The sequence below is a fragment of the Bos grunniens genome, chromosome 3, assembly GCF_055505025.1.
Source record: "Bos grunniens cultivar Pamir isolate PY7600 chromosome 3, Bosgru_T2T1.0, whole genome shotgun sequence".
Classification (NCBI taxonomy): Eukaryota; Metazoa; Chordata; class Mammalia; order Artiodactyla; family Bovidae; genus Bos; species Bos grunniens.
The window spans coordinates 26,517,768-26,534,269 of NC_141167.1; the positions used below are offsets into that span (position 1 = coordinate 26,517,768).

Here is a 16,502-nt window from a genome sequence, read left to right on the forward strand (position 1 = left end):
AATGTGCTACATCAAAACAAAATAATGGATCTAACAGTTTTAGAGCTTTTCCCCATTTAAAACTATCAAGACAAGGAAATCCAATACATGACTGCTGAGGTTAAGAAATGTCCATGCATGAGCTCTTACTGGCAACTGCTACCAGTGCTTCTACATCCAACATCCTGTGTGTGCTGGTACAGCATTTAAGAAATGATGTCCCAATAACATGGTTATTGCTTATGGCTCTAAATGCAACACTGCCCATTTTTCTATATTTTAACGTTTGAAATACCTCTTTTGTGTCATTCCCAATCAGAAACGGAGGTTTTTTTTGTCTTTTCTATTTGTAAAATAGAAGCTACTTTGTAAAATGAAGCTACTTAACACAGCACTTAGTGAAATGAATTAAATCTCTTTATGCCAAAGTTTAAGATATCCTGGCTACTAAGCAACTTATAAAATGCTATTTTGAATTGTTCCCTATCATTTCCCACCCTATTAGTACTGAGACAGTCCTTTAAAATATTAGGTCTCCTAGCTAACAAAATCTTACACCCATGAAAAACCAATTTGCGTTTTCATGATGATGATGATGATGATGATGATGATGCTCTCATTCATTCAGTTTTACTGGTGCAATAATATTTATATCACAAGTCATTCAAACTTACCTTTAAGGCTATAATATGCAGATAAATATTATCTTAAAAATACTTTTAAAATGAGAAATTTATGCTGAAAAATACTGCTTTATCATTGTAGTGTAATCTTTGCAGGCCAGAGTGAGGAGAAAAATAATAGTTTTATAAAAGATAAAGATTTATATCACATAAATAACAGGGATTCTCTTTACCTACTCACCAATACCACAACCATCACATTGTAAATGCCCCTCTACATTTAAAATGAATCCTACTAAATCAGAAATGGAATACTGAATTTGACAGTTCACATACCTGAACCTCGCTTGTTCTCTGTTTAACAGCATCTTCTTTCTCCTTAAGGTCCTGTTCCACATTATTCTTTTCCCTGGAAGACCAGCAAACAATGCAAGAATATTTGAGAACATCAGCTACAGCCGGTATGGTTATCCATCCTCCTAATCCTGAATCGCTTTTTAAATACATGGTGAAACATTCAATTTTTAAATGAAGGGCAACTTTTTCTACCCTCTTTTAATTATTTATGGAATAGAAATCAATATAAGCTCTATTAGTAAAAAAAAAAAATCGCTTTCTCACTAAAATGTGGTGAAAAGAGAATAGATTAAAAAAGGAAGAGGAGAAAAATAATCAATGAAACACTCAGGTTCCACTGATCTCACTGTTGCTATGGAAATGCTGTCCAATGAAAATTACTGGTGAAAAACAAGGAGGGGTTGCATCAGCTCTGTGAGCTTAACCCTTAAATACCATTGTTAAATAAAATGAAAATGGCTAAGAGAAACAGTCAACAATATTAAGGAAAAGGACATTACTGAAATGCTAATTTCCTCTTAAATCCCTTGTGTACACCAATTTTAGAATGAAACAACAAAGAAAATAGAAAAGACTGCCAATACACAGGTCATCTGATCTATTCAATACTACATCTGTTCAAAAGCTATTTTAGGACCACCTTTCAATACCAATTGATCAAATATATAAGATAATGTGCCCTGAGTGAAAAAAAGAATCACATTAGCATTTATCTCTTTCTACTCTTCAGGTCATACATGTTAGGATCCACATTTACATTGAAATATCACTTTCTAAATTCTTACATGCTTCCATCAAAACTGGATTCCTAATAAGGGACTCTTAAGCAATCTTAGATTTGGAATTACAGAACAGAGATTTTTTTTTTGAAGTAAAAAATTTAAATACCTGGTTGTACTGAAATCTCTCCCCTCCCCACTGCTCCCTTCACTTTCTTTTTCCACAAAATGAGATGAAAAAGCCACAGAATTCTGCAAGAATACACTTTTGGGGTGAGGGGAAGGTAATGAGGGCCAACAAGAAGAAGGGAGGATGCCATTCAAGAAGTCCTTCAGATTAGTACTGCAGAGTTTTTTCTTAGAGCTTCATGACTGTATTTCAGTTTCATCTTAAGACATAACCCAAACAGAAGTTCAGGCGCCATTAAGCTGAGGCATAAAATAAAGTGAAAAAATGCTATCACAGGAGATACTTAAGGGACAACTACATGCCACTTTTAAATTTCTCACCAATGTAGATAAAACTCAACTGTTTTGGATACATAGGTGCAATGCTCTTAAGATTTGTAGGAGGAGAAAAAAGTACAATAATAAAGCTATTTGTGTAATGTTGCTTTTAAATACTAAAGATGACCAAGGAGCTCACTGATGTCAGATGGGTCAAAATATGAGTCAAGATGTAGTGGAGGTTTTAAACATTCTCTTACATACGAATCACTGTGGCAGCCCATTACTTCCATACCTCAAACTACTTATTAAGCAAAGGTCATCCCTCACTTCCAATCCTTAAAAAATTAGGCAAAATAGAAAAAAAAAAAAACACCACAGGCAGAAAAATCTAAATATACTCCACAAATTCTGCAAGTTCAATCGTAGAAATTTTTTCTTTCCACCGTATATGAGCAGTGTTTCCAATCCTGCTACAGCATGTCAAAAATGCATTCCACACAAGGTCAGTATCAACTCAGTTCCTTGTTTCTGACACTAGATAATAACAAAAACAGAACATGCAACATAGTACCACAGACCAAACGTGCACACACTAATGTGCATGTTTGTATTCAATCCTTTCTTGCTCTGTTGTTAATTGCTGATACTGACCATGTCTGCTCAGATCAAGTGTACATGAAGGAAAACAGGGTGCAAGAAGGCAGTGAACTGCTTTAACACAGCTAATACACAAGAATGGGAGAGCAAAAGAAGGAAGCTCACTCAGTGAAAAAGGAAAACAGATTACAAAGCACTCTCAGCTCTAACCAGCAAACAAAGTTGATGTTTGGGTAAAATGGAGGAAGAATATAAAGTACAAACTCATGATTTCGGGTGTGGGAGGGGTGGGGAGTGGTGGTGATATCAAACACCGTGAAGACCATTCCCAACTAAATAAAAATATAGGAATCTTTAGGGATTAATTTCTCTTTAATCTGAGATCAATTAAATTTAACTTTCAGTCCATATTTATCTAGTCAAATTCTGGTCTCATAATAACTCCTTTTATTATCAAAATCAAGTCATATAATTACTGAACAGAAAACTTTAAAAATAATAAAATGACCAGTTACAGTACTTTCTATACCAAACCTATGACTGATTCATGTTGATGTTTGGTAGAAACCAACACAATATTATAAAGTAATTATCCTTCAATTAAAACTAAAATTTTTTAAAAATTAATGAATGAAAATCTGTCCTAAAACCAGACTGAAAATCGAATAATTTTCTCATTAATTTAGATGATAATTTCAGAGATACCAAATTGTTATTCTGTGGTATTCCATAAGCTTTTAACCTCTGTAACTATCTTTCTCATTTCAGGCAACTAAAAATATGTAAACACACTTTATGCTGATATGCTGAGTCACTTCAGTCATGTCCAACTCTGTGCAACGCCATAGACGGCAGCCCACCAGGCTCCCCCGTCCCTGGGATTCTCCAGGCAAGAACACTGGAGTGGGTTGCCATTTCCTTCTCCAATGCATGAAAGTGAAAAGTGAAAGTGAAGTAGCTCAGTCGTGTCCAACCCTCAGCGACCCCATGGACTGCAGCCTACCAGGCTCCTCTGTCCATGGGATTTTCCAAGCAAGAGTACTGGAGTGGGTTGCCATTGCCTTCCCCAAAACACACTTTAGGTACACTAACAATGCCAGGCCATATTCCTTACATTCTCTTCACTTTCAAACAACAGGTATATTTTTCTAAAGGTGATGAATACATAGCCAATACAAGAACTTCCAAGCATTCTGTTTAACACTAGTAATCTAAAATTTTAATTATTTTCAAGACTCTGTGCCACAATAAAGAGATGTTGAGACGCAGTTTCCTAAGGAGTACATCAATACATGTGGATAAGACATACATATCTCAAAGACAGGTGTGTGAGCATTTTGTCGCTTATCTTAGACGTCAGGAAAAGCTACTGCCTTCATCTTAGCAATTTCTGGAAAAGGGAAACAATCCTAAATACTCTCCATTTTAGACTATCTCTCTGGCCCTATTTACTCCCAAGATTATAGCACATCTTGAAGAATCCACAAATATCAAAACTGTAAAGAAAGGCCAGAAAAAGAGCTTCCTAGTGTTTCCAAGATTGACTGTTTTGATTCCATGGAACCTGGAATCTGAACCAGCAAGAAAAGCAAAATACAAGCTAAGCTTTCAGAACCTGAAGTTTATAACTGCCTAAACTTATGATCAAGTAGTCAAACATCCCTCCAAGGACTAGAGGCTTGGATTCTAATCTGGTTCTGCCATGAAATGGTTTTTCTGCCTCTGATTAGGTCATACAACTATTCAGAGCTTCAGTATTATTTTTCACTCTGCAGATGCTGATATATCTCTACCATCTTAAGATTTACACAGTGAAGTGCACAAGATAGCATGTAATTAAGAAAAAAGTAGGCACTGAGCCTATGCTATGATTTGTTTTACCTGTAATATTAATATTACTTAGAATTTTAAATAATAAAGATGGAGTAATTTTTAAATTTGTTAAACAGAATTATGGGATATCCGAAAGTTTATAAAACACTGATGTTATCTAAATATTCAAAATAACTACTGTCTACATTTAGAAATTCATTATATGGTTTTCACAGCAAAAGACTTGGAGTAAAATAGTCCGAAATTCAAATACTGGCTCCATTACAGTCATCTTTGTTAAATCACTGAAGTAACAGCTACTTGTTCTAGTTGACCCTCCCTTCTTCTAGGACTCAGCAATCTTAGGAGACTGCTCCTCTCTCCCTATTATCTTTCTACCCAGATAGTTCCAATAGAAGATACCATCTTTTTCATCTTTTTAACCTCTCTGAATAATAATGGGCCAGTGATTAGCTTCTGACCAAAGCTCAACCAGTCATAGCTTCCCACCTCATAAAAACAGGGATTATCTCAAGATAGGTCCCTGATCAAAGCCAAGGTAGTTACAAACTTTATCTAAGATGCCTTTATTTGGAATTAATAGAAACAACATGAATTAGAGTTTATAAAGCAGGATTTTGTATTCAATTGAAATTAAGTTGGTATCAAGTCCAATTAAACCATTCAGTTTGGATGATAAAGTATTAGAGATTCCCAGGCTGGCATAATTCCTGTTGAAATACCATATGATAAATATACCACAGTGGTGACAGCTGCATAACAGTGCAAATACATCTATGCCACTGGTCTGTATGCCTAAAAATGGTTTTAAAACTGTTAACTTTTTGCTATGCATATTTTACCACAATAAAAAAAGTTAATAAAAAGGAAAGCACAGGGATGAGAAAACTCTAGATAGCACATTAATTTATCTAAGATGGAGGGTTAATGTGTGGTAAATAAAGCTGGAATGGTAGATCAGGTTATGATTATAAAATAACTTCAGTACTAGGTAAAGACACACAGATTTTTAATATAGGCAGGCAATGCAAGTCCCCAAAGATCTGAGTTGTGCTTTTCTGAACTCCTGAATGGCATTATTTAACAACATAGCTCTTCTTTCTCTGCTGGTTTCTGCTTTATAGAGGAAGAGAGGAAGCAGAGGCTCTTATTATTGAGAAAGCTGATGACAGTTGCTAGAAAGGCAACAGCACACTCTGACTCTGCTTATCTTGGGAACTGTCAGAAGTCTTGAGCCGGATTAGAGTAACAACTGCAGACAGAAGATAAGAAAGTCTTGGCTTGTAATTCAAACCACTCTGAAAGTTAGACTCTAAGAATTCATATTTAGTTGAAAAAAAACTTAAAGTTTGAGAGTAAAAACATTGATTTGTACCTTAAGTTTTTAATTTCTCTTTGCCTTAAACATATAATCACTATACAACTATGTATTATTTTATTCTTTTAACAAACAGCTATTGAGTATCTGTGCTGTATTGTGCTTAGTCGCTCAGTCGTCTCCAACTCTTTGCAACCCCATGGATTGTAGTCTTGCAGGCTCCTCTGTCCATGAGGATTCTCCAGGCAAGAATACTGGGATGGGTTTGCCATGCCCTCTTTCAGGGGATCTTCCCAACCCAGGGATTGAACCCAGGTCTCCCGCACTGCCGACAGATCCTTTACTGTCTGTGCCACCAGAGAAGCCCATGAATACTGGAGTAGATAGCCTATCCCTTCTCCAGGGGATCTTCCTGACCCAGGAGTCAAACCGGGATCTCCTGCATTGCAGGTGGATTCTTGACGAGCTGAGCTACCAGGGAAGCCCACCGAGTATCTACTATATACCAAACAAGATTAAACTTGGCCCCCTACTTATAGTTTCTTGGGAAAACAAACATAGATGTTAATGATAGAACTGTTAAGATAATTGCTATAAAAGCTCAAGTGCATTTGATCCTATGAGAAAAAAAAACAAAACTTAGTTTTAAGAGGCTGGCTTTTTAAAATGAGTTTTAGTTTTGAAAAGTAAGTCCAAATGTATTCATTGACAAAGATTGTTGAAAGGAAAGGCCAAACGGAGTCAAGAAAAAAACAGAAACTTTGGAGTGTGGCTCACGTGACCACTGCCCTGTCAGTGAAAGATTCCAAAACTAAACGATGGATTTTTTTTTTAAGGAGAAATGAAAGTTTATTTTGCAAAGTCCAAATAATTAATTTATTCTACTTGCCTAGCAGGATAAAATGAGATGAAAAAACTCAAAGAAAAGAAATGTAAGACTAGGACTTAATTTTCTTAAAGAGAACAATGTATAAAAAAGTTGATGAGATTATTAATTTATATTCCACCTAGAAATACTTCAGCACAACGCCTAGCACACAATAAGTGCTCAGTAAATGCCAGCTATCATCATCATCATCAGTCCAATTTACTAGCAAAAAAGTATAAAATTTACTGGCTTTTTGGAAAGTTCTCATCAAGCATCTAATCACTTCATGGGCAAACAGATAGGGAAACAATGGAAACAGTGACAGACTTTATTTTCTTGGGTTCCAAAATCATTGCAGATGGTGACTGAAGCCATGAAATTAAAAGACGCCTGCTCCTTGGAAGAAAAGCTATGACAAACCTAGACAGCATATTAAAAAGCAGAGACATTACTTTGCCGACAAAGGTCCATCTAGTCAAAGCTACAGTTTTTCCAGTAGTCAGGTATGGATGTGAGACTTTGACCATAAGGAAGGCTGAGTGCCAAAGAATTGATGCTTTTGAACTATGGTGTTGGAGAAGACTCTTGAGAGTCCCTTGGACTGCAAGGAGATCCAACCAGTCCATCCTAAAGGAAATCAGTCCTGAATGTTCACTGGAAGGACTGATGCTGAAACTCCAATACTTTGGCCACCTGATGCAAAGAACTGAATCAGTGGAAAAGACCCTGATGCTGGGAAAGACTGAAGGCAGGAGGAGAAGGGGACAACAGAGGATGAGTTGGTTGGATGGCTTCACCAACTCAATGGACATGAGTTTGAGAAAGCTTCACGAGTTGGTGATGAACAGGGAAGCCTGACGTGCTGCAGTCCATGGGGTCGGAAAGAGTCAGACACGACTGAGTAACTGAACAGAACTAAATCAAGCATCCAGAGTGATGGTAGTTAGAACTTAAATATGTTGGTAGAGGCTGACTCCTAAATCCTTCAGGATCTGAAATTTCTTGGTAGACATTTTTGTTTCCCCAAAACAAACTGAAACACATTCTATAAAATGTACTGCTCTTAAAAGATGTAAGTGCCTCTTAATAAGCTATCAGTTTCACAAAATAATGCAAGCAAATAAAATGCCATTTCTATAGGAAACAATAGATTCAGAGCAGAGATGTCCAAGAGAAATAGGCCACACATGCAATTTTAAATGATCTAATAGCTATATATTAAAAAGTAAAAAGAAACAAGTGAAATTTATTTTAATGTTTTATTTAATCTAAGATATAAAAAAATTCACATTCTTCTTTTGAAATCCAGTATATTGTATACTAATAGCACATCTTAATTTGGATTAGCTATATTTCAAGGGCTCAATAGCCACATGTAGCTCATGGCTGCTGTATTAACACAGACTCAGACTTGAGCAAGAAGGGTTTCAAAAAAGAGTTTCCCTAAGCAGAGGTTTTAAATGATGAGCCATGTACTTCATGTGAATACAAATTAAGGTGCCTCTCATTACCAAACAAACAAACGCTACAACTTAGAGCTTCAATGACTCAATCACTAATGGACTGTTGAGGTAGTCACAACTGAGACCTTCTAGTGTCAGCACCACAGGGCCAGAAACAGAGCAGATAGGATTTTATAAGCAAAAGAATTTCAGATTCAGTAGTATAAGCAATGCTCTCTCCAGAGCTAATGTTTTCTCACAGTATTTAAACTGAACTAAACCAAAAACATAATTTTTTTTTTTTTAATTCAAGCCACATGCTAATAGTGCCCAAAATACTTTTTAAAAATCAGCTCTATGTATGATTGAGGTAGAGATCTATATATTTAGGGACACAGATTCTGGCTGCCCAGCTACACATTTGTCTCCAACTAGGGAAGCAACTGCTCATTCCATCACTCCAACCAACGTCTGCTTAGCACCTTTCAGTGAATGTTGTGCTCTAAGCACCGAGCTAGGTTTTGGGTATGATGATGACAATGATGACTAACAAGCATCGAGAACTTACCATGTTCCAGGAACTGTACTAGGCATTTCACATGGTATTATTCATATTTTCATTTTACAGATGAAAAAACTGAGGCACAGATAAGTAAGTAACTTATCTAAGTCATGTCAGGAATCAAACCAGGCAATCTGGTTAGAACACCCATGTTCTGAAATATATACTACATTGACTAATTAGAAATTATAAGAGACAGTTGGTACTGTCACACAGAGCTCAGAGACTACTGGGGAAAGACATATAATTCTGTATCGTAAGTGTTCTGAGAGAAGGATATTAAGTGTTCTCTGACCTAAAGTGGATATCAAGAAAAACTTCTTAGAAAAGTTATACATTCCTCATCTGAAAAATCAGGATAAGACTGCTCACCCTTCAGTGATGTTGCAAGAATTAAATAGGAGAACTTATATAAAGCAGGCATAGCACAATGCTTAATAACTACTATTGTAATCATCTATCCTGTTTACTGGCCCAAGATCAGGATAACAAACTGGCCTGACAGGATGTAGCTTTTACTTCCTGATGTTCTTGCTAAAAAGACAGAGACAGGAAGGAAGTAGAAGCTGGGAGAAGACAAATAAATATTAACTCCGGCCTCAGCATAATCCACCACCACCACACTAAGTGACTGAAACAATTTCTTGGTGTGTTTCACCTTTCATTGCCAAGAACTTCTATATTTAAGTCACTTTACTTTCAGAGAAAGGGTTCTTAAAAATTGGTTCATGGATAGTTTTAAGGGTCTAGGAACTCCTGAAACAAATGCAAGACGGTGTACATGCATAAATATGTTCTTTTTTTTCCTGGAGGTAGAGTCTAATAGCCTTTTTCAGATTCTCAAAAGAAATCCCTGACACAACAGTTTGGCAAATAGGGAAAAAAACAGTCTATCAACCTTAATGTTCCTGTGAGAATTAAAACCCCTTTTGTCTATAAAATCTTCTATAGTCTTCAAAATAAACTATTATTCAGAAGATCCTTTGCTTTATTTCATCTTTAAGGATAGTTTCTAGTCTGCCATAAGCTTTTCAGGAATTAAGTCTGGGAATTACTTTAATATTTATAATATTCTTTGATTTATTCAACCTGTACTGAAATTTTGCAGTATCAGGCACTGTGTGCATTAATTTCTAGACATAACCAAATGAATAAGACACAGATCCTACCCTGAAGCAGTTCAAAAAAAAAAAAAAAAAAGGATATATTAAAAAAAAAAAAATCACATTAAAATGTGGTGAATACTATCCTTAAAAGAATAAAGACTCCCTAAGTAGACAGCAAAGAATTAGCAATCAAGGTTTCAGGAAGGGTTTGACAAAGGAGATGATATTTAAGCTGGGCCTTAAAGCAGGAATAAGGTTTACAAGGTAAAGGTGTGCTTAGACAAAGGGAAACAGTAGGATCACAGACACAGAAGAATAAAATCTGGTGGCATGCTGAACTGAGAGGTAATAAGCCCACCCACCATATGGCTGGAGAAGAGGAATGAAACTAAAATGGCAGATTAAAGCATTATGCTGACCACTGAGAGAGGGGCCAAGAGCAAACGCACAGTATCTGTTCTAGGAGGTTTACTGCGGAAATAGCGAAGACAAAAGAATGGTCAGGATGTCAAAAGAACACCACAAAGGAAGAGACTTTATGCCATACTCAGAAAAGTGAGATGGATCACGCTGGGGATGTGGAGTCACTAAGGGATCCCAGTTGTATTTTCTATATAAGTTGGAAGAAGGATAGTCTCAATGAATGAAGGAGAGACTCAAAGCACACAGTTTATTAGGAGGTTATAGCAGTGATCCAGATAAGAGGTAAAGGCTAATTCTAAGACAGAAAAAGCAGAAAGGACAGGACTGATTTTAATAATACTGAACAAATTATTTTCTCCATATACTTATCATATAAGCTATGTCTCTCTCTACATATATATGTATATAGTATCTATTTTATCTATTTCATATATATATATACATATATATACACACACACACACACACACACACATATATATATGGGCTTTCTTGGTGGCTCAGATGGTAGAGTCTGCCTGCAATGTAAGAAACACAGGTTTGATCCCTGGGTCAGGAAGATTCCCTGGAAAAGGGAATGGCAATCCACTCTAGTATTCTCATCTGGAAATCTTATGGATGGAGGAACCTGAAAGGCTACAATCCATGGGGTTACAAACTCAAACATGACTGAACAACTAATACACACACATACATATATATATATATATGGTGTCTATTTTATATATATACATGGTATCTATTACATACCCGGTGGCTCAGCAGTAAAGTGCTGGAAATGGGGTTTGATCCCTAGGTTGGGAAGATCCCCTGGAGAAGGAAATAGCAACCCATTCCAGTACTCTTTGTCTGGAAATCTCAAGGTCAGAGGAGACTAGAAGACTACAGTCCATGGGGTTGCAAAGAGTTGAACACAACTAAGCATCCACTTCCAGCTCAAACAGTCATATAAGCTAAGCAATAGGAATTAACAGTGAACAAGCAAACAGTCCCTACGATTAAGAAGTGCATACTCTAGTTGAAGAAGGAATTCATAGGGCCTGAACTCCATCTTAGGCCTGTTCATGCCGATCATGCTCAGCCACCTTTCCAATGGACTCTGAACTCTGTGTTTAGCGCCTGTGAAAACAACAACAGAAGGATAAGACACCCCCCCCCCGCCCCGCGCTCCGCCCCCCCAGACAAGGGAACCTTGAAGATCATATCTAGGTTACTCATCGCCTAAGGGAAAACATACACTAATCACCCCTTCCTCCAGACAGGCCATAAATTTTTCTGTATCTGTTGGAGTGTAACCTCGGGCTTACTGATTATTGGCTAGTTGTTTGACTGTTTGAGCACATGAACACATAGCACGTGAATGATGGGGTATTGGGACGGTATTTTCCTTGGTTTATGTAAGTCTCAAGGAATTTGGAGTGGTGGGTTCAGACACACACACATGGGGTATAAAAGATTTTCACAAATGCTGGTCGGGGTCCTTGGCTAAGAGGAGACTCTGCCTTGGGCCCACCGGTGTAATAAACTGCACTCCACTATCTGCACTGTCCTTCTGAGTGAGTTTGTTTCCCAGAACACGTGGCTACAACATAGTGAGGTATTCAAATAAAACAGACAATTATAATGAAGCATGGTAAATGCTATGACAAGTATAAATTTAAAAATTGTGTAAGATAAGCTCTTAAATAAGATTTGGTAGGTATAAGGGATGAGAGGTAAAGTAGTCAAGAGATGACTTTCCCTTCCAGAGGAAATGTTATCTAAGGTAAGATCTGAAGGATGAGGAAGAGTTGATCATGCAAAACACAAGAGAAGGTAGGAAAGGTTTCAAGAAACATTTCAAAAATAAAAGAAGAAAAGTGAGAAGATAAATCTCAGGTTTCTAGCTTGAGTTACAGGAAGTGGTGATGTCACTGAGAAAGGGAAATAAAAGAGACTAGGATAGTGGTCAGGGCAAGATTATGAAGTCACGTCCTACTGAACACTCAGATGAAAATACTAGCTGGTAATGAAAAACACAGGTGTTCAGTTCAGGTGAGAGATCCAGTTATTAGATTACTGTAATAATTGCTTTCCTGTAAGTTAAAAATATTATACTAATTTAAGCTGATTGATATAATTAAATTCCAATACAGCAAATGCTGAAGGAATTGTATAAAAAATTTAAAGAAACAGCTGACAAAAAGTCATCCTGCTTCAAGCTACCTATGTCCTATATTTTCAACTAGAAACAATTTGGTGAACTATAGAAGAAAACAACATCTCATTTTCTGACTGATATCAAAGAACATTCTTTACCTAACCAACTCTTGAGGTTATATATATTAATAGTTTTTTACATCTCCACTGATTTTCAATGCTCAAAATAAAGTATTATTCTAAGAAACATATTTCTTTCTTCATTATGCTTTTCTGTATTTTCCAAATTTTAATGACTATGTATTATAACCACTGAGGGGAAAAAAATCTTTTAAAGCACCATATTCATTACACACTCATTACAATTTCATATTATGTATGGTGTTTATTTGCAGATTTGGTCCCTGGACTAAAATTAAGTATCTTCATCTAAAAACCAAATAAATAAGAAGGAGCAAATCTTTTGTCACATAACAATTTAGTAAAAGCCATAAAAAAATCTGTTTAAATTTTTTTTTTCTGTTTAGTAGTTATACACATCACAGTCTGACATATTAATAAAAGATTTCATTCAAAGACTATAGAAAAAATTGTTACAATAACAAAAGCCAAGCTTTATAATGTAGTATCTCAAAGGCTTGGTGGAAGTGACCTAATACCATTTACCAAACTGAATTTTAACAACCATAATTTTAGCACAGGTAAATAACTCTTATTATGACATTACTGGAGTTGACAAATGATGGGACTTTGCCTACACTGTAGTTCTCACCTAAAGTAAAAGCCTAGGGAAAATATTTTCACAAGTGTCAAATCAAGTATAAATGTATTTCAGATTTATAAAATGTGACTATAATTTAAAACTTAATATGGTTTTGAGGCTCTATGATTTTCTTAATAAGACAATCGTAAAATGTTACATATGTCCTTTTTTGTTATTAGCTTGTAATTCACCCATACAAGACGGACAGTACAACTTAACATTATAGTAACCAGAAGTAGTGAAGGCTCAATTTATCAAAATGTAATTAATATTACAAATATTTGTACTAGCAAGAACATTTAATGTACAATGCTTTACCTATTAAAACTCACTACAAAGACATTCCATATGTAAAATAACTACTGTTGAAATCGAGCAAGCCCTAGAATATTGGGGTATGTGTCTATTTTCACAGGCTTGAGAGGCATAAATGACAAGTATTTTCAAATCTAGCTACTACTCAATGCACATTTCTCATAACACAAGCAAAAATGCTAATGGGACATTTATAGATAATATGAAAATGCAGTCTATACACCATTAAGAGACTAATCCAATGTTTATTTTTGCAAACCAAAGTAAAAATGTTCTAAATCTTAATGAAAAGCTGTACCATATAAGAGAAAAAATGTAGAACTAGAACTTATACAACCAGGTTTGGGTGCCAGCCAGCACTGTTGCTGACCTGATGTATGACTGATTTTTTTTCCCGAAGAGTAAGAAAGAAATTGGATTATGTAATCTCCAAGGGTTTGTTTTTATTTGTGTTTTACTTTCTAGGATTCCAACAGTAGAAGCTTTATGTAATAGGCAAAGGCTTACTTTTTTGAGCTGGAAATGAGAATCTGGTAGAATTCAGTAGAAGGCAGATATGTCAAAACTAATCACTCACATTTAAAAAAGGTGCCCAAGGGAGACAAGATGCCAGAGGAGTAGGTGGAAGTAGAGTATATCTCTGTCCATGGATGCATCAGGAATACATCTTCAGATGCAGATCTTGTAGAGCAATCAGCTGAGAGCTAGAAGGAGTCCCTGACCATCGGAAAGGAATACACAGATCCCCACGCAAAACTTGGTAGAATGAAGGAAGGAAGGGAAACAGAGGAAGACAGTGAACAGAACCAATCTGCACCTGGGGGATTGGGGAGCTGAACCAGGGTTGAGATCTCCACATCAGAGCAACTGGTTGGGACAGAAGGGAAGCATTTGAGGCTGTTGGAGAGGGAAGGTGATCTGTAACAGTCTCAGTGGAGTGAGAATGACACAGACAATCCATGCCATGGCCCTACATACCCCGGATGGGGATGCAAGGAGACCAGAATGCATAGTGACTGGCAGATGGAGAATAGAGACTGGCGAGCAATTCCAGGACAAGCACTGCTGTTGACCACAGGGAGATGGTCCGAGGAGATGAGGAGGAGGAGAGCATGGCAGGGAATGTCTTTGGAAGAAAGCCAGGAAGCCATGGAGGCAGGGTGCTACTGCTGAGTCACAGAGAAGGGATGGAGCCCATCACTGTAGCCTCTCTCTCCACACGCAAACGCCGGCAGCTGACCAATAGACAAAGACCACTGAGACGGTGGTCCTAAGGGTGCCAGACACACTGAGCAATAGGGAAGGACGAGCCAGACAGGCCTTTGAACACCAGCTGCCAGAGGTTAGAAAAGGATTCTAAAAGCACCGTATTTTCCATGCCTGTGGCAATGGGCTTCACTGCACACCTGGCATCACTACAGTCCCTGTAATCCAAGCAGCCATGCCACCTCCACATTCGGTCCTCACTGGGGCAGAGCAGCCAGATGCTAGGAAAAAACCCTAACGGTGCCGTATCTCTTTAGCCTGTGGTTACTGGTGTCCATGAGCTTCCAGGGTTCTTGTGAATCAAACAGCCATGACATCTCCATGCCCAGTCCTCACCGGTGCAGACCTGAGTCCTCCAGGGCAGCCTCAGGAGCAAATTCCCATGGACGACCCACATGCAGAGGTAAGGATAAAAACACAATTGAGCTCAAGGGGCAGAATGGCTAAGGAAGAGGATCAAAAACCTTTCCACCAGCTGTATAAGCTGCAGACTAAGTCCACACGATCAACTGCATAGACTCTGTGTCTATGGTATATATAAAAGGACAATGAGTGTTCCCAAAAAAGAAAATGCCTTTAAAAAAAAAAAAAAAAGCCTAGCTCTAGCAGCTATGGACACTGGAGGCAAGAACACACAGGAGCAGGGCCAGATTAGAGTCTGAGCTGTCCCCAAAACAAATCAAAGTGATCTTGAGAAAGAAAGAGGAGCTGGTGGAATAGACCTTTCCTGACTTCAGACTATACTGCAAAGCTACAGTCATCAAGACAGTATGGTACTGGCACAAAAACAGAAATATAGACCAATGGAACAAGATAGAAAGCCCAGAAATAAACCCATGTGTCTATGGGCACCTTATTTTTGACAAAGGAGGCAAGAATATACAATGGAGAACATAAGTCTCTTCAGTAAGTGGTGCTAAGAAAACTGGCAGCTATGTGTAAAAGAATGAAATTAGAATACTTCCTAATACCATACACAAAGATAAACTCAAAATGGATAAAAAACCTAAATTTAAGACCAAAAGCTATAAAACTCTTAGAGGAAAACATAGGCAAAAGATTCTATGACATAAATCATAGCAAGATCCTCTGTGACCCACCTCCTAGAGTAATGTAAATAAAAACAAATATAAACAAGTGGGACCTAATTAAACTTAAAAGCTTCTGCACAACAAAGAAAACCATTAACAAGATGAAAAGACAACTCTCAGAATGGGAGAACTGCAAATGAAGCAACTGACAAAGGATTACTCTCCAAAATATACAAGCAGCTCGTGAAGCTCAATATAGGAAAATCAAACTACCCAATCAAAAAATGGGAGGAAGATCTAAACAGACATTTCTCCAAAGAAGACATACAGATGGCTAATAGACACTTGAAAAGATATTCAAAATTGTTTATTAGAGAAATGCAAATCAAAACTACAATGAGGTATCACCTCACACTGGTTAGAATTGCCATCATCAAAATATTTGCAAAAAATAACTGCTAGAGAGGATGTGGAAAATAGGGAACCCTCTTGCACAGTGGTAGGAATATAAACTGCTAGAGGCACTATGGAGAATAGCATGGAGATTTCTCAAAAAACTAGGAATAAAACTATCATATGACCCAGCAACCCCACTACTGGGCATATACTCTGAGAAAACCACAATTCAAAAAGACACATATACCCCAATGTTCACTGCAGTACTATTTACAATAGCTAAGACATGGAAGCAACCTAGATGTCCATTGACAG

The 16,502-nt window shown here is 37.1% G+C and overlaps 1 protein-coding gene across 23 annotated transcripts in view; it reads right to left on the reverse strand.

The window, feature by feature from the left end:
• EPS15 (epidermal growth factor receptor pathway substrate 15) overlaps positions 1–16,502 on the reverse strand; it is a 140,304-nt gene that overhangs the window by 57,459 nt on the left and 66,343 nt on the right. For all 23 annotated transcript variants that reach the window (XM_086387753.1, XM_086387720.1, XM_086387703.1 and 20 more), the window contains one exon: positions 939–1,011. In XM_086387753.1, the coding sequence (XP_086243879.1) occupies positions 939–1,011 (73 nt within the window). The remainder of the gene's footprint in view (positions 1–938; positions 1,012–16,502) is intronic.